The sequence below is a fragment of the Pelobates fuscus genome, chromosome 7 (genome assembly GCF_036172605.1).
Source record: "Pelobates fuscus isolate aPelFus1 chromosome 7, aPelFus1.pri, whole genome shotgun sequence".
Classification (NCBI taxonomy): domain Eukaryota; kingdom Metazoa; phylum Chordata; class Amphibia; order Anura; family Pelobatidae; genus Pelobates; species Pelobates fuscus.
Genome location: NC_086323.1, coordinates 151,833,897 through 151,852,276, shown reverse-complemented (window position 1 = coordinate 151,852,276; position 18,380 = coordinate 151,833,897). Strand labels below are relative to the sequence as shown.

At 40.6% G+C, this 18,380-nt stretch overlaps 1 protein-coding gene across 1 annotated transcript in view; it reads right to left on the bottom strand.

Moving 5' to 3' along the window:
* The window catches only part of LRIG1 (leucine rich repeats and immunoglobulin like domains 1), an 81,779-nt gene that overhangs the window by 18,894 nt on the left and 44,505 nt on the right, over window positions 1-18,380 (bottom strand). Inside the window, exons 4-6 of the mRNA XM_063426811.1 lie at window positions 9,806-9,943; window positions 8,701-8,844; window positions 580-723 (exon numbers count right to left, since the gene is read on the bottom strand). Of these exons, the coding sequence (XP_063282881.1) occupies window positions 580-723; window positions 8,701-8,844; window positions 9,806-9,943 (426 nt within the window). The remainder of the gene's footprint in view (window positions 1-579; window positions 724-8,700; window positions 8,845-9,805; window positions 9,944-18,380) is intronic.

The window sequence follows — 18,380 nt, the reverse complement described above, 5'->3', positions numbered from 1 at the left end:
ATCCATCACAGAAATATCCCCTGGAGTTAAAAACCATATTGTCATTGTTTACCTAACATTTGTCCATCTGGGGAAGTTCAACATAAGGATTGTGGATATATACATTAACCTATGACTCATGTGGAGTAAAATGCATTTTAACTAAAAGTAAAATGTCCTTTCTTAAAAAAAAAAAAAAAAAAAAAAAAAAAAAAGAATGAATAAAATTGCACATGCCAGTTCAAGGGAACAAATGAAAAGGCTGCATGCAGAAACAGGATTTGGTTAAAGCTATATCATATCACCAGATCAGAGTTTATATACTTTTTACTTCATGTAAATTAACACCTTAACTTTAATATGCCTTGCGTACTTGTTAAGGGAACATTTTCTACACCAGGGTTGCCCAAATGGTAGATCATCATAGGCTTCAAAACTACAGCTTCCATGATGAAAAATAAAAAGTTGGGCTGAAATGTCACTTTAGATATATAGCACAAGGTTTTTCAGTCAGTGAAAGAAACTGGTAAAATGGATAAAGTGTTTTCTTAAAATGTAAAAACCTCTAAGCTCGTTCATTGCGTGCTCACTCATACTCACAAGATCTGCATGCTTGATAGGCCCCAGAAAGCCCCATCAGTAAGTTTACTGATATTGTTACGCTGCAATTTTAAAACCTCCAAACTGTCCAGTCCTTGAAAAGTCAGCCCTTCTATTGAACGTATACGGTTTCGATTTAATTCACTGCAGAAAGAAAGAAAAAAAAAATAATCCAACTTTGTTATAACTCAATTTGCAAGTGAATAGCAAGTACACATTGACACAGAGGGAGAATAAAAGATAGTGTATTGTATCACACAGCATTCTAATCTACCTCCCCATCTACACCTCCACAGGGAAATCAGTACTTGTGAAGAATCAAAGACTTTTTAAGAAGTACAAGACAGAGCTAAAAACAAGTCTTGTTCTCTTTGACTTGCCTTTTTGAATTGGTGGAAAAATGATCCTTGCTTGGCTAAACACAATCTCTGACCGCACCAGTTGAAAACATGACATTCGGATTATTAAATGGGTCTCCTGGGCAAATTTGGCTACCAGTACATTGACATAATTAGAAGCATGAGAGCACCCGATGTGGAAACAGCCAAGCTATTTATTTATTATGTTATTTAACCTTTACAAAGCATTCAAAAACCTCACAACACCTAACATTATAATATTTAAATGCTACTTTTTAAGCATGGCAATTGCAGGCACACACCTGAAATTTATTATACAATATATTTATTCCTAATAGGTTGTTCAGTTTAACTTAAATGCATACTATAGTCACCAAAACAACTTCAGCTAACTGAAGCTGTTTTGGTGTATAGATCATGCCACTGTAGTCTCACTGCTCAATTATCTGCCATTTAGGAGTTGAATCACTTTGTTTATTCAGCCATAGTCACACCGCCCTGCAAGTAGCCTGCACATGCTTCCTAAACACTTCCTATAAAGTGAAATTTAATTCTGTTTAATTTATTTCCAGCATTGTTAATAGCTTGCCATACCTTGCATGAGTCTACAGTTACAGAGGAGGAGAAACTTCTAAAGTAAGTTAACATTTGATTGAAAATGAAACCATTTGTTTTTTCAATGCAGGCTGTGTGTGAGTCACAGCCAGGGCAGGTTTGACAAGGGCTGCATACACAGAAACAAAAGTGATTCAACATCTAAATGGCACATAATTGAGCAGTGAAATACACAAATACTGTTTCATTAAGCAAAGGCTCACTGGCAACGGATGTATAGAGCTTCTCACTGCCTGCATTTTTATCCCCACATCCCAATATTGCTCTGGGTTTTTGTTTTGTTTTAAATAAAATTTACCAACCTACTCCCTCACCACAGCCTTTGCCTACTCAGATTGCAAATATGCACTCTGAGCTAGCATAACAGTCCACTCCATCCTTCTATGAGGGCCTGTGATTGGACCATGTGAAGCCCTGACTGACTCCATGAAACAACTATGGACAGTGGCGTAACTACTACGGTCACAGCTGCCACCGGGCCCAGACACAAGGAGGGGCAGGGCAATTTTCGCACCGGGACCCCGTGGCTTCTAGTTATGCCTCTGACAGGGGACATCTTCAAGCATGTTAAAACCCCCATAGGAAAGCATTGATTCAGTTATTTTATCTGGGAAAGGCCTAAAGTGGCCTAAACTCGCCGTGCATGCAGATTCGGTTCCCCCGATTGGCTGACATTGTCAGACGGGGAGCTTGGTCCAGCGCACTGGACTCAGGAAAGTGTTTAAAGGGTTATTTAACCCTTAGCTCCTTTAATGAGACACTCCACTGCCCAAATAAAAATAACCCAGATTCTAAAAAAAAGCATAATTAAGTGCATTCATGTTTTCACCTGTGGTATATCTAAAAACAGCTTGCAAAAGCTGCAGTTATCTTGTTTGCATCCTTTAAAAGCCCTTCCCTTTATCCCCAGCTCAGACTTTCTGTGGCTGTCCAATCACAGACTTTCCCATGCAGCTCAATGAGGAGGAAATAACAGGACCTCTTGTCTAACCAGTAATGGAGGCTCATCCATAGGGGCACCTTGGGCAGCGCTCCACCAACTTTTATGCGGACAAAATATTTATTTGCAGTAGTTTAGAAACACTAAGATTTTTTTTCTGGAGGGGAGGATGGTAAGCCAAGAAATATAGGAAATGGTTAGTATCTCATAACTGATATAACTGATTTCAGTTCTGCAGGGTCACTCCCCACTTATTGGTAGATGTTTGGAGAAGCTTACTTCAGAGCATCCAGGCTAGCGGTAGGAAACCTTTGGCACTCCAGATGTTGTGGACTGCATCTCCCAGAATGTGCGTACAGCCGTAATACTGGCAAAGCATTAAGGGAAATGCAGTCCGCAACATCTGGAGTGACGAACGTTGTCTACCCATGATATAGGCAATGGGGTTGGTTTGAAATTTGCCCTGTTTCAGTAGGTTTTGCACATGACTAGTGCCCTTTAAGAAAGCATTTTCAGGAATTTCCATGGCTATTCAAAAGGCACAATAGTCATAACAGTATTCACACTGGTTTTTTGTTGCTATGAATCCATATGTAGGAATCCTTGCTTTAATTTATTACAGAACAAGATAAGATAATAATTTTAATGCATATACAGTTTTAATAAGGATATTGAAATGCATTTTGAACAAAAAATAGTTTTAACATATACAGTATTGTGGCGAAACCGACCTCGCCACGTGTCCTTGGAGGGGGCTGATTGCCCGCCTCTTGCCTTTGGACTATGGACCAGACTTTATGGGAATGTGATACCCCAGATAGCCATACCATGGAGCCTATTCATATAATGAAAGACTATGGGAAAGACTTTAGCTCCATGGCAATTGTACTGTGTGAGTAGGATCTGCGCGCTATTCGGTAGTTTTGTGCGTGCAGATCCCAGCTATCTGGGGATAGGTGAAATGTCTGTGTGTTATGTGTAAATGTGACTTTATGTATTTTAAAGTGTTTTGTGTCGTTTTGCAACCATGTGGTTAATGGAGTCTGCCTTTAGTCCTGGGTAGTTGGATTGCTTCTCCAGTTGACTACAGGGCAGAAGGGAGGAAACCGGGGTGCATTGTGGGGATGTTTTTCTGCCAGCCAGAAAGGAACAAAAGATACTTTTAGTAACTTTTGAACCCCTGGTCGGATTCATGCCATTTTTTAATATGTTGTTCCCCTGAATGGATTGATTGTGGATATGTATTTTTGTGTGAATGTGATGTATGGTTTTAAAGTTGTGAGAGTTGTGTAAAAGTATATTTTACACTGTATGCATAATGGGATTATGTGTCACACTAAGGGGAGGGGATGTGTGGGAGGTAACATCTATGTCATTGGTTCTTTTATGCCTCCCCCTGGGTGTGGCCTGTATGTGTGAGTTGGAAATAAAAGCCAGGCTGGATGAGCCAGTCCAGAGTTCCTGTTTTACCCTCAAAGTGATGTGTCGTCTCATTATTGGGGGGAAGGATTTATTGCATGCTGTTCCAGTTGACTGCTAGGGGTACAAGCCTATTCGTATGGTTCCTATTCAATGGTCTACAGCATTCATACGCTTGGGAGAATTTAAAAGGTTTCTCGGATTCGGTGATTGTGGTGTCTGCCAGAGTGCTTGGAGTCCTCAGGAAGCGCTAGGAGCATCCATTAACGGAGGTACCAAGTCGGGGTGCCAGGAGATCCGTTACATTGGTGGCAGCGGTGGGATGGCGTCCTAGTGCGAGGTAAAGCAGCTCAGAGACACTGTTTGGATTTACAAATTGAGGGCAACGCTAGCACTCGTGCAGCGCCCCTGGGAGCAGACTAGTATGGAAGGTTCTGGCTCTGGAGATGATTGGCTGGCCGAGGTGAGGCAGCGAGTGGCCGAGTATGGGGATGATATACCCATGGAGACACGCCGAGTGATCTGGAACCAGGTCATGGCCGAGCGAAACACAAGGCTGGACCGAGAATTCCGGTTGGCGAAAGAGAGGAAGTATGCTCAGCAGCAGGAGCGTTACAGCAGCCGAGTAGAGGCTGCATCCGAGGAGGTTAGCCGTCTTTCCCTGAGGCGGCGGGAGGAACCCGAAGTGGGGGTCCTCATAGACTGGTCCTGTGAGGAACCACAACAGGCAGGTAGAGATGGGACCAAGGTCTCTCCACCGGGATGCTGGGCAGCCGGCCCAGATCCCCAGCAGCAGCCAGAGTTGCCAGGTGGGGAAGCAGGTGGCCCTTACTCACAAATGTTGAGGGGCCTCACGGATTGGTCCTGGGAAGACCCACAGATGGCAGGTGGAGATGGGACTGCGCTCTCTCTACCGGCCCTACAGGGATGCTGGGCAGTCGGCCCAGATCCCCAGCGGCAGTGTGCGTTACAGGGAGCTGAAGGTGCCGTTCTTGCTCCTCAGCGGCAGTCTACGATGCAGGGAGAGGAGCCTGTTATCCCCTCTCCCCAGCGGTTGAAGGTGTGTAAGGGAGAGGAGTTTGTTATTCCCTCTCCCCAGCGGCAGCACAGCTCACCAAGGGGAGAAAGTAAGCCCCTCACCAGCGCAGATGGGACCGTGGTCTCTGCGCCCTGCCTACAGGGAGTACAGAGGGTCAGCCCTGCTCCCCAGCGGCTGAAAGTGTGTAAGGGAGAGGAGTTTGATACCCCCTCTCCCCAGCGGCAGCTTAGCACACCAAGGGGAGACAGTAAGCCCCACACCAGCGCAGATGGGACCGTGGTCTCTGCGCCCAAGTTACAGGGAGCTGAAGGGGCCGTCCTCCCTCCCCAGCGGCAGTGTGATTTGTTGGGAATTGGGAGCCCAGTCTCCATTCCCCAGCGGCAGAGTATCCAGCAGGGAATGGAGAGCCCAGCCCCCTTTCCCCCTCAGCAGGACTCTGTGCTGGGAGGAGAGACAGTCGGTCTCCCTCCACAGAGACGGGAAGTATGTATGGGAGAGGATATTGTTACCACCTCTCCCCAGCGGCGGATCATTAATGTACAGGGAATAGAGAGCCCAGTCTCCATTCCCCAGCGGCAGAGTGTTCTAATGGGAGAGGAGCTGGTTACCACCTCTCCCCAGCGGCAGCTTAATGTACCAGGGGGAGACTGTAAGCCCCACACCTGTGCAGATGGGACAGTGGTCTCTGCACTTCCAGCACAGGGGGTAGGGACGGTCGGTCCTGCCCCCCCACGACAGGGCTGTTTAGCCAAAGGGGAGACAGTCTGTCTCCAGCAGCAGAGCTGTGTACCCAGAGGGGAGACGGTCGGTCTCCCCCTCCCACAACCAGGCTCCAATCAGGCTACTTCAGTGGTAGCGCTGGCACCAGGGCAGAGTACCGCTGGTCTCTGCCCACTCAGCAACCCACCAAGGCAGACTACCAGTCCCCCACACAGCCGTGGTGAGGCATCTGGACCTGGACAAAGTTCTCCTCTACCCAGGTGTAGTAACCAGTTATTGTGGGTGGGAGGTACTGCTGTTTGTGCTTCATGGGTGGGTTGCTGGACTAACCAGGGCACTGACCGGCAGGAGGTCAGATACCCTGTTAGTCTGGGGGATAAAGGGGAGAAGTGTGGCGAAACCGACCTCGCCACGTGTCCTTGGAGGGGGCTGATTGCCCGCCTCTTGCCTTTGGACTATGGACCAGACTTTATGGGAATGTGATACCCCAGATAGCCATACCATGGAGCCTATTCATATAATGAAAGACTATGGGAAAGACTTTAGCTCCATGGCAATTGTACTGTGTGAGTAGGATCTGCGCGCTATTCGGTAGTTTTGTGCGTGCAGATCCCAGCTATCTGGGGATAGGTGAAATGTCTGTGTGTTATGTGTAAATGTGACTTTATGTATTTTAAAGTGTTTTGTGTCGTTTTGCAACCATGTGGTTAATGGAGTCTGCCTTTAGTCCTGGGTAGTTGGATTGCTTCTCCAGTTGACTACAGGGCAGAAGGGAGGAAACCGGGGTGCATTGTGGGGATGTTTTTCTGCCAGCCAGAAAGGAACAAAAGATACTTTTAGTAACTTTTGAACCCCTGGTCGGATTCATGCCATTTTTTAATATGTTGTTCCCCTGAATGGATTGATTGTGGATATGTATTTTTGTGTGAATGTGATGTATGGTTTTAAAGTTGTGAGAGTTGTGTAAAAGTATATTTTACACTGTATGCATAATGGGATTATGTGTCACACTAAGGGGAGGGGATGTGTGGGAGGTAACATCTATGTCATTGGTTCTTTTATGCCTCCCCCTGGGTGTGGCCTGTATGTGTGAGTTGGAAATAAAAGCCAGGCTGGATGAGCCAGTCCAGAGTTCCTGTTTTACCCTCAAAGTGATGTGTCGTCTCATTATTGGGGGGAAGGATTTATTGCATGCTGTTCCAGTTGACTGCTAGGAGTACAAGCCTATTCGTATGGTTCCTATTCAATGGTCTACAGCATTCATATGCTTGGGAGAATTTAAAAGGTTTCTCGGATTCGGTGATTGTGGTGTCTGCCAGAGTGCTTGGAGTCCTCAGGAAGCACTAGGAGCATCCATTAACGGAGGTACCAAGTCGGGGTGCCAGGCGATCCGTTACAAGTATCTTGCAAAAGTGAGTACATCTCTCACATTTTTGTAAATATTTTATTATAGCTTTTCATGTGACAACACTGAAGAAATTACACTCTGCTACAATGTAAAGTAGTAAGTGTACAGTCTATATAACAGTGTACTTTTGCTGTTTCCTCAAAATAACAACACACAGTTATTAATGTCTAAACCGTTGTTAACAAAAGTGAGTACACCCCTAAGTGGAAATGTCCAAATTGGGCCCAAAGTGTCAATATTTTGTGTGGCCACCATTGTTTTCCAGCACTGCCTTAACCCTCATGTAGTTCACCAGAGCTTCACATGTTGCCACTGGAGTCCTCTTCTACTCCTCAATGACGACATCACGGAGCTGGTGGATGTTAGAGGATGCCCCAGAGATGCTCAACAGGGATTAGGTCTGGAGACATACTGGGCCAGTCCATCACCTTTCTTTAGCAAGGCAGTGGTCGGCTTGGAGGTGTGTTTGGGGTTGTTATATTGGAATACTGCCCTGCTGCCCAGTCTCCAAAGGGAAGGGATCATGCTCTGCTTCAGTACGTCACAGTACATGTTGGCATTCGTGGTTCCCTCAATGAACTGTAGCTCCCCAGTGCCGGCAGCACTCATGCAGGCACAGTCCATGACACTCCCACCACCATGCTTGACTGTAGGCAAGACACACTTGTCTTTGTACTCCTCACCTGGATGCCGCCACAGACGCTTGACACCATATGAACCAAATAAGTTTATCTTGGTCTCATTGGACCACAGGACATGGTTCCAGTAATCCATGTACTTAGCCTGCTTGTCTTCAGCAAACTGTTTGCGGGCTTTCTTGTGCATCATCTTTAGAAGAGGCATCCTTCTGGGACGACAGCCATGCAGACCAATTTGATGCAGTGTGCGGCGTATGGTCTGAGCACTGACAGGCTGACCGCCCCACCCCTTCAACCTCTGCTGCAATGCGGGCAGCACTCATATGTCTATTTCCCAAAGACAACCTCTGGATATGATGCTGAGCACGTGCACTCATCTTTTTTGGTAGACCATAGAGAGGCCTGTTCTGAGTGGAACCTGTCCTCTGAAACCGCTGTATGGTCTTGCCCACCATGCTGCAGCTCAGTTTCAGGGTTTTGGAAATCTTCTTCTAGCCTAGATCATCTTTATGTAGAGCAACAATTCATTTTTTCAGAACCTCAGAGAGTTCTTTTCCATGAGGTGCCATGTTGAACTTCCAGTGACCAGTATGAGAGAGTGTGAGTGCGATAACACCAAATTTAACACACCTGCTCCCCATTCACACCTGAGACCTAGTAACACTAACGAGTTACATGACACCATGGAGGGAAAATGGCTAATTGGGCCCAATTTGGACATTTCCACTTAGGGGTGTACTCACTTTTGTTGCCAATGGTTTAGACATTAATGGCTGTGTGTTGAGTTATTTTGAGGGGACAGCAAATGTACACTGTTATACAAGCTGTACACTTGCTACATAACATTGTTGCAGAGTGTCATTTCTTCAGTGTTGTCACATGAAAAGATAATAAAATATTTACAAAAATGTGAGGGGTGTACTCACTTTTGTGAGATACTGTATATATTTACAGTCCCTTTAAAATTACACTTGGTTACTTACAGTTGGGTTAGTCTGGGCAGCTTAAAGACTCGAAGCGGAAGATGGGAGATTCTGTTTTTGCTTAGGCGAAGGGTGAGTAGAGACCTTGACAAAGTTTTGAAGGATTCAGACTCCAGACTGTTCACTCTGTTGCTCCCTAGATTGCTGTAAAGAATTATAGACACAATTCAATCAAATAAATTGACCATTTTTTTATCTTCATTTCTTAGACAACATTAATAATCATTTTGGCAGCAGACCATATACAAGTCACTCTGAGTTTTACTAAAATTGTGCTTCTGGGAATATCATTTGCATCTTATTAACCCAGCATGTACCTACACTTACATGTAACCACAAGTCAAATTTGCATTTACAGATTGCCCCAGCATTTCAAACTTTGATTTATACGGATTAGAAGTCAACTTTACTATTACAGTACAAAGGGACAGCAATTTCAAAATGTTTAATGAAGATGGGATTAGCACTGCCTGAACGGATTCAAAGACTGGGTGGCCATGAAGCTGTGAGCCTATAAGGCCAATTATAAGTTTTTAATGTAAACTGTGTCACTATGCACAAGTACAGCCAGTGTGCCCTTTAAGCAGGCTATGATCTGTTTAGCAAAACAATAGGTAAGAAAGAAGTCCTTATAGGACCACACTCTGCAGCATTTACAAGAACAAATATGGTATGTTTGTATGTAATTATATTCCTAACCTTTTCAGTGATGGAGTGCTCACAAAAAAAGGGCTCAGAGGGAACATTTCTCACTGATCAAAATTGAAAGTGTCCCAGTTGTCAACATATAATCCAAAACTATGCTACAGTAGAAGCTTGGCTTTAACCCTCAAAGAAAATAAATAATAATAATAATAATAATAATAACTACTTACGGTACGAAGTACGAAGTCTAAGTGAATTTAATAGAATTTACATTTGAAACACACACAAACATGTATTTATTTATTTTAAATCAACACTTCAACCCAACTGGGTTGAAACGGTTGGGTTTATATCCAGGCCTGTCAGGATGTAAAAGAATGTGCCGAACCCCTTGCAATAAAGGGGTTGATAGATGTGATGTTGTAGGGAAAGTTTGGTGCAATAGAAAAAACAAACTTACAGCTCCTTTATTTGAAGTCCTGGGGGAAACGTGCCACTGTGGATCTCGGTTATCTCGTTGAAACTTAAGTCCAATATTTCAAGTGCAACATATTGCTTCATTTGACTCGCCTCAATACTGCGGATCTTATTGTGATGTCTGCAAGAGGCACAGATGAATATGTAAAGTAAATCACACAATTTATCCAATGAATGCAGATGGCCACAGCTTTTATTTTTAATTTAAACCAATCGATACATACCAGGATTCAACGCCATCAATTGTAATGGCAAGATACATAAAATGGATTGATATTTGTTTTTAAGTATTTAGCATTATAAAACTAGCAATCAGATAAGTTGTACTTCAATATATGCCGTATTCAAAAGAAATTGTTTCTAAATATAAATATGTATGCTTTTCTTTCTGTTAACATAAAATGTTCATTGAATTCGCCTTGGTTTGACATTTCATTGATGACGGAGTCAGCACACATTCAGAACAGTGAGAAAAAGGAAGAAGGCTTAGTTGCTGAGAGCCAATTAATATTCCTTTTGATCGGTAGATTTAAATATCCATGATATAAAATAATCAAAATTGACAAATTAACCATATTTACTCGCATTTTAATACTTCAAAAAACGTAACCAATTTGCTATATCGATGAGACGATTTTGTTCTCTAAGAAACGGGTGCTCAAAGTGTGTTTATTTCTATATCACGCTTTCAATTTTTGAAGTTCCTTATATATATTTTGCAAAATGTTCATGATGAGTTAGTGTTACAATGAATAGGAAGAATAGTTTCCAGTTTTTATTCTATTTATTAATGAACTAAACATTGCTACTGGTTTAAATTGAACGCGTCCCTTCGAAATTCCATTTATAAAAAGCTCTTAATCTTCATATCTCATAGTTTCTCTCTGTATTCCATGCTAGTCACAGGCGTCCGCTTCCTATTGGCCGTTAAAAGTGTAGCAGCATGCTACTATCACCACGCGAGTCTGATAAAAGTACAGTCCATTTAAAATGGAGACTTGTCAAGCATGCGCAGTTGTGAGATCTTCCTAGGGAATGGGCTGTCAAATCTACAAATTTCACATAATCCAATGTAAAACTCTGGGAGTATGCAGTGTCTAGAACAGGGATAGGCAACCTTCGGCACTCCAGATGTTGTGGACTACATCTCCCATAATGTTTTTAGACCCATAATGCTGGCAAAGAATCATGGGAGGTGCAGTCCAAAACATCTGGAGTGCCGATGGTTGCCTATGCCTGGTCTAGAAGAATAAAACTATAATGTTCCTTGAATTGACTCATAAGAGTGAATTACGAGTAAAACAAATATAGCCAAAACCTAAATGGGTGAAAGAGTTGAAATGTCCGTAACAGACAATACACTGAAAAACAAAAGTACGGTACTCCTACCAGCAATAATCGCAAGATAGGACAGTTATATCTGCAACCTCTAGCTGTTACGCTCTACAAATAGTTTTATTCTCCACCATGCCTAAAGCATTATGGGAGCTCTGGTGGAAATGTTCATGTGAGTATGTATACAATCTTTATAACCACTAAACCACATTAACCCAAGATTAAAACAAACATTAAGTACTTTGTTCGATTTTTTTTTTTTCCAGAAACACTTTCATTTCTTTTTAAATATTTAGAGAACCTTTTAATTTGACTCTGAAAGCACTAATCTATCCATGATTACTTTGATTCACCTGTTGCAAAATTCCCATGAGCCCGATTGCTATTTTATGCTTTGTACACCATATATGCTTGGCAGATATCTGCAAGCATGGAGGATTAGAGGTTTGTTGTGTTTGAGGAACAATGTGACTCTCAGGGGTTATTCTATTTTATAAATTTTTTTTTTTTTTCTCTCGACAGGAAGCCAGTATATTTGGTATCAGCAGACTGCTTCTCCAAGAAAAGCTGCTGACTCAGAGCATCCCGGGGGAAACTGCATGATTCTCAGGCCCGCTGCAGATGTTCTGTTTGTTCAGGTGGGAATCAGATCCAAAAACAAGGACAGGCCAATGGCAGGACGCATGAACCCATGAGGCCAGAGGCAGCAATACTTTGAGTCACGCAATTATCTCAAATACTTATCCCTCCCCCAACCCCCTTTAACATGAAGATTATTAAAGAGGCAACTATACCTAAATGTAAATATCTCTTTAAACAAAACATACACATTTAGTAAAGCAGGTAATTTCTGTTCCAGAAAGAATAAATAAATAAATAGCTGGAATATTTCAAATCAAAGCTGAATTCTCATTGGCTTGGTTTCTTTGTAAGCCAAACAAGATACTAGATTTTAGAATTCTAATAGTAAAAAGTATAAAATAGATGGAAGGTTTTTTTTTTGCTATAAAATGTAGAGTTCCTGCAGGATAAATTTCGAGAAAGAGGCACGATCAATCACTTTGCAATATATATTTTATTGTAACTCTTTAAAATGCTCATTTGCATTAAGGAAGACATATATTGTTGTTCGTTTATTAACTGCTGAATACAATTTTGTCCCACATAATACATAAGTGGTATATAATAAAATTATGTAATACACATATTATAATACACACTTTCACACGTTGTACAGAGAAAGTTTTAGTCATGAAAATGGATATTTTTTAAATAAAATCTGATCCTTACATTTTTCATTGTTTATATATATATATATATATATATTTCTATAATATTTTTAATATAACTGAGTTTGTAGAATGGACATATGTTCCAATTAGGGATATTATGTTTTCACCAAAGTCTGATGGATTCACCTAAACTGCTCTTAAATATTTACTGCTGAGTAAATAAAAGACCGTTTTACTTCACATTAGATTGTGATTGCGGTATCCAACATATCTGTAAACAATTGGGACGTAATGTTGTATTACCGCAAGCCTTTCATGGTCAAATAAAACATCAAAACCAGACCGAAGAATGAAAGTAACAGGAAGCAAACATTTACACTCTGCTCAAATGAAGAATTCTAATGTTGCATGGTCTTTGAAGACTTGGGCAACCTGCAACAATGGTCAGGATAGAGATTACGAAGCTTATGTTAGTAGAAACTGTAAAAATCTTATTTAACTGTTTGCAGACTTCCTTCCTGCTCTCGTCTATAAAACCAGAAATGATAGCAAATGTGATCCATAAGAGTAGAAGCAAATTACGGTGAATGCTTTATAACCGGCCTTCAGCTTAGAAAGAACACGATTTATCTAAATAGTTTTGACAATCTTTACTTCATAAAAACTATAAAAGAAAATCATTACAGTCAACAGAAGTTCACAAAATGGAATCAACAATACAAAGAAAGCCGGTATTGCCCATTGTACCAATACATATTCAATAGCAAATGCCTCCTTAGATTTTCCTGATGGAAAAACAAAATCATATATAAAGAACTACTGCTAGCCAAGAAAACATGGCAGTCACAACTGAAACCCAAAAGGGGAAAGGAGAGGGGGGAGAAAGTGTGTGGTTGTGAGCAGGAGAAGGAGGTGAGGAATATCATCTCCTGCTCATGTTGGAACCCTAGACATTTATGTGAGCCAGGGCATCCATCTGGTGGAATACTGTTCTGATTTATTGTAAAGGTCAACTCTAATATGGTCTCGATATAATAGATGTGGTTGATCTTGGCCTCTTGGCCTGCCACAGCTGGAGAGGTGGGTACAGCTGTATGCTTCCAAAATAGCAGGATTTTTTGTAGGAGTAGAGCGACAAAGAGGAGTGGTGTAACTGCATAAATTCAGGTGTCAACGAGGGGATCTCCCCTATTATCTTGGCAAGCTCTCCATATACCATGTTTCAAAAATATAAAATCTGTGGACAACTCTGCCAAATAGTGAGAGTAAACCAATACCACTCCAGCAAACAATTTTAATTTATGGGAAATCTTCTCTCAAGTGGCCGTCCTAGTACTAGTCCTAGATCCTGTATTTCTGTCCACTAATGTGACACTGGAGCACTGTGTCTCTATTGCTATTTTATGGAAATAGTTAATGTTAGGCTTCATAGCCAATACTCCAAAAATCTTGAATCAGAACTCCTGCCTGCAATCCAGGGTTTTCAATTTGGTACTCCATTTCTGAAGATACCAAAGAAAACTCCTTAATCGTGGCTAATGTGCAAAATTCCCAGCAACATCTCAACTTCCCAAAATTGAGAAAGCATATTAGAGGTCTACAACCATTAGACTGGACATTGTTTCTTTCTCTAAAGTCTCGAAGTAATTTGAGTGAATATTTGCAGTACAGGGAAAAGGCGTTTCCACTCACTAAGTAATAACAGACATGTTAAAGTTAGTCGTCTAGAAATTAGAGGAAAAAATATACGGAATGTGTGAGATTATACAATTAAATATGGGTAACTGGGCAGCCAATGGCAGATGAGATTATCGCTCCAGAGACGTGATCTCCAACCAAACCTTCAAGGCACACAAATGGTCCATGTTTTGTTAGTACCCTAAATGAACAGAACTCTAAAATGCATAACTACTGGATTGATGAGGTGTCTGAGAACCGCTTTCATTTATCTGCAAAAACGTTTAATAAGAATGCAGATTTTGAAAAATTTCAAATCTGCCCTGCAGAGTATGTGTTGATGGCTTAATGTAGAAAACGCTTGCTGATATGGGCCAAACAAATTTGGTTGGGACAGCTAAAGAGCCAAATGTTAGCCACCACTCTGCATTTAGCAGCCAAAAATTAGCTGTCACTAGTACAAATGCAATATGGGTTTCTCCTTCACCAGACAATCAGTTTGAGGGGAGTCAAAGCCAAAACCGTTCCTAACGTTCCCAACAAACATTCTCTCCAGAGCTCTCCAACGTGCTTTAACCCCCATCACGTTAACTACAGGCCTGATAAATCAAAATATGGCTTTTATATTTAATACTGATCATCCTCCTTGTTGGACATTTTTTTTTTTTTTTTTTTTTTTTTTTAATCTATGAATTAATACAAACAAGCAAACACACAGGTCAAAAATTGCCTGAGTACTCATCTACTGGGCTTTTACAGTAATACATTATTGCCCTTTGAATAAAGGCTCTTTTCTTTTATTAGCCTTCAATTAATAAAAACAGGATCATAAACCGATTGGATCAGAGATTTACAAGGATTATGATGTTATACTTTGCAATGATCTGTAGACGTTGAAGCGCTATACAGAAAATAATTATAAAGTTACGAGCTGAGTGATTTATTTTACAACAGCATAAAAACGAAGCAATATTTGCTTTCTCTTCATGCCAGAGTCTGTAAGTCATTAAATAGTGCTTGAAAATTGCTTTTTAACTGTGTAATTGAACATTCTCAATCAAGTGAAAATAAATTCACCTTTAGCACCTTTGCAGTTTCATAATGACATCGAAGTTTGAAATCCATCCAACTTTCTTGCAACGATTGAAGAATTCCCTCTATTATTTGTTTTTACTGGTATTTTCGTGGAAAAAAACTTCTCTGTCAAGATGAAACAGTTAAAAGTATTTAGCAACTTCAAATCCCACGGAACTTGACGTTTAGATTTGTTTTGACCTGAAATGGAAAAATGTTTTTGATGCCCACGGGGTTAGTGGGATGGATTATATATATATATATATATATATATATATATATATATATATATATATTAAAAAAAAATTAGTATGCTAAGAAATTGTAAATTCTTACATGGAATCCAGAGATTAAGCTGGGGAAAAACTAGGGATCGTTCTTGATTTAATTTATTTTTATATCCACGATCATCTCCTACTTTAAATGGGTTGTACAAGATACAAATTAGAAAACTACTCTTTTTTGATAGATGGTAAAGTGGGTCTGTTTTTAGCTTTGATCTTTGCTAAAACATAGTTTATCATAGTAAACAATACTGTAAGTGCATATATCTAAATAATTAGATAGATATAGATGGATAATCTGCTGACTGAACCAAGTAAATGTGCATTACCCATTTGAATCCATTTTACTTTTAATTAGAAAATTTTATCATGACGGACAATTACCTTGTCCCTCAGTTGCCGTCCTTTTCCAATGTGGGCAATGTGGACATTTCTACTTCCACATTACTGATGAAAATTCAGCCCTTCTTTGAAAGGAACTCATTGGCTCAGAGCATCACTCGACGTTCTCAGCCAATTCATTTTTTGTCCAAACAGGGATGAAACGGATAGATCTAGTGTGGAAGAGAAACTTATGCTTTCTATATATTAGCAATGGAGGCCGTATTGGAGGCTCCGGGGCACCAAGTTATATGTCAACACGTTCTAAAAATGATTTGACTTATTGTGAAAAATGACTTAAAAGTCATTATTGCAGCTTATTTCCTTACAATTGTTTTTTTCTTTTCTCTTTTCAACTGTGGGTGTTTAGTACAAATTCCATGAAACTATATTTATCAAGGCAAAGCAGGTGTACTATAATAAAGAATTAAATAAGTAGCAACCACCATGCAGCTGGAATGCTTCAACATTTAGAAACTGCCCGAGAATAGCAGCAGTTTTGCCTTCGTACCTCCCAACATTTCAAATAGACAAAGAGGAACACGTTCATTTTTTGGGGTGTAATTTCAGCGGTAGAGGGGTGTAAAAAGCGGTAGAGACAGGCACATTCAAGGGTAAAAGACATCATATATGTATTCGACACCGGCTGTATAAATTGTAAAGAACTCAAACTTTGATATCAAGTTTTGAGGTCATGTGACTTTGCCAAAGGGAATCTAAAATGTTTAGTAATATCAATCAGATGCATTCTCTGGAATTTCAAAGTGAATCACAGCTCAATAATTCAAAACAGCTTGTGAAATCGCATATACCAAATACGGCAATAGAGTATTTTGAAAATACCATCATTATTACTGTGATTAAGTGCCAGATTCATAATTGCAACCAAATGTGCCGCATGTAAGCAATTCAACTGAGTGCTATCCTTGATTAAACTAGTTTGTTTTCTAATGAGTAACATGAGGTAAAAGACTCTGTTACTGATGGTTATATACGCCGGAGCATTTGGATTGACTAAAGTGACATATTTTCAGCATTAACAAACTATTACTTTAAGGCAGTGTGGGAATTAATGAGATTAGGTCAATGATTTAGACCCAATTCAGCTGTGCCTACAGCCATCGTAATCTCTGGCAAGCAGAGAAATGCAGAATTATAATAAAAACAAAACAAAAACAATGTAGTGGCAGACGTACAAGGATGGATAATGGCTCAATGTAAAAACAAACAAAAAAATAATAATAAAAAAATTGGCCATGTGTAAAACACATGTAGAGGGTTCACATACGGTATTATTCAGTTTTTAATCTGACAATGCCATAGGCTGTTTTTAAAGTCGAGGGCATAGTGTCAGTCTTCAGAGCATTTTATCAATTCGATAAAATGTAAAACAGTTTACATATATTATATGTGTAGGTTTATATACTACAGCAGAACGTTAAGGATCTGCGAAAAGACATTTAAACACACAAACTCACAAAACCAACTTGGGAGAAACAATTTATTTTGAGCTTCATTTTTTGCATACATTTTGTAAACAGGTTCCTGACCTTTAAGCTTATAAACTAAAATACAATGGGTTATAGGCTCATAACGCTATAGGCGCAAGGTACTGAAACTGCTGGCCACATATTTCTACAGAGTTAAATCAATTATTCTCACAAGTGAAACTTGGATTTTACATGCAGTTTTTTTAATTGGTAGATGAGTGTGCAACATACAAATTTCAGAGTGCTTAAAGAACTGAATTACAAATGAGAGTTCAGCAATGGAAAGATTCCAGTGAAGACTTCAAGGACTGTTGAATAGACCTCCCAAAACCTCTCTGAATTACCATGGGATCCTTAGAAATGTTGCTCTCAATTCAGAAGCCTCTGACAAAGAGAACTTGAATTCCACAGAGCATATGTTCTCAAAAGTGTTTTTCAGACATGCAGCAGGACCTCAGAGTAACTTCACAGGTGGCTCGTTAATTGGCAAAGATAGATCTGCCAACATCTAACACACTAATTGATCAAGTGTGTTCATGTGAGAAGATCCTGCACTGTGGTGGGTCTCAAGATTCTTACGAGTAGAGCCGAGGTAGGAGGATAACAGCTTGTCTTGAAAAGTAATCATTTAGGGCTTTCCACAGAGTAGCCGTTAAAGGACCAGTAAAATATGTATACACTACAGTGGCATATTACGGAAATCCATACACAATTCAAAGATACACAACACAAAAAAGGGACTACCTTGTCGTATACATGCTTTTGGACAAAAAACTATGAGAAAATTAAGGAACCCACCAAGCGCCATAGCCAATACAGCACACTTTAGTGGTTATGGTGTCTGTAGTGACCCCCTTCCCCATCCTCCCCCAAGTTCTAATGCTTCTTGCTTGGTGTTGCTAGGAGTTGCGCCTAGTCTCCACGGAGCCAAAATTTCCATTAGCTCACCTGAGCCAAGCTCTACCATACATGGACAGCCTAGTGGCTGACAGCATCAGACGGTGCACTGCCAGGCTTAGCTCAGGGAAGGAAGCTTCCAACTGTGAGGAGGCAGAGAGCGGTAACTGGCAGACCCCAGATACAAA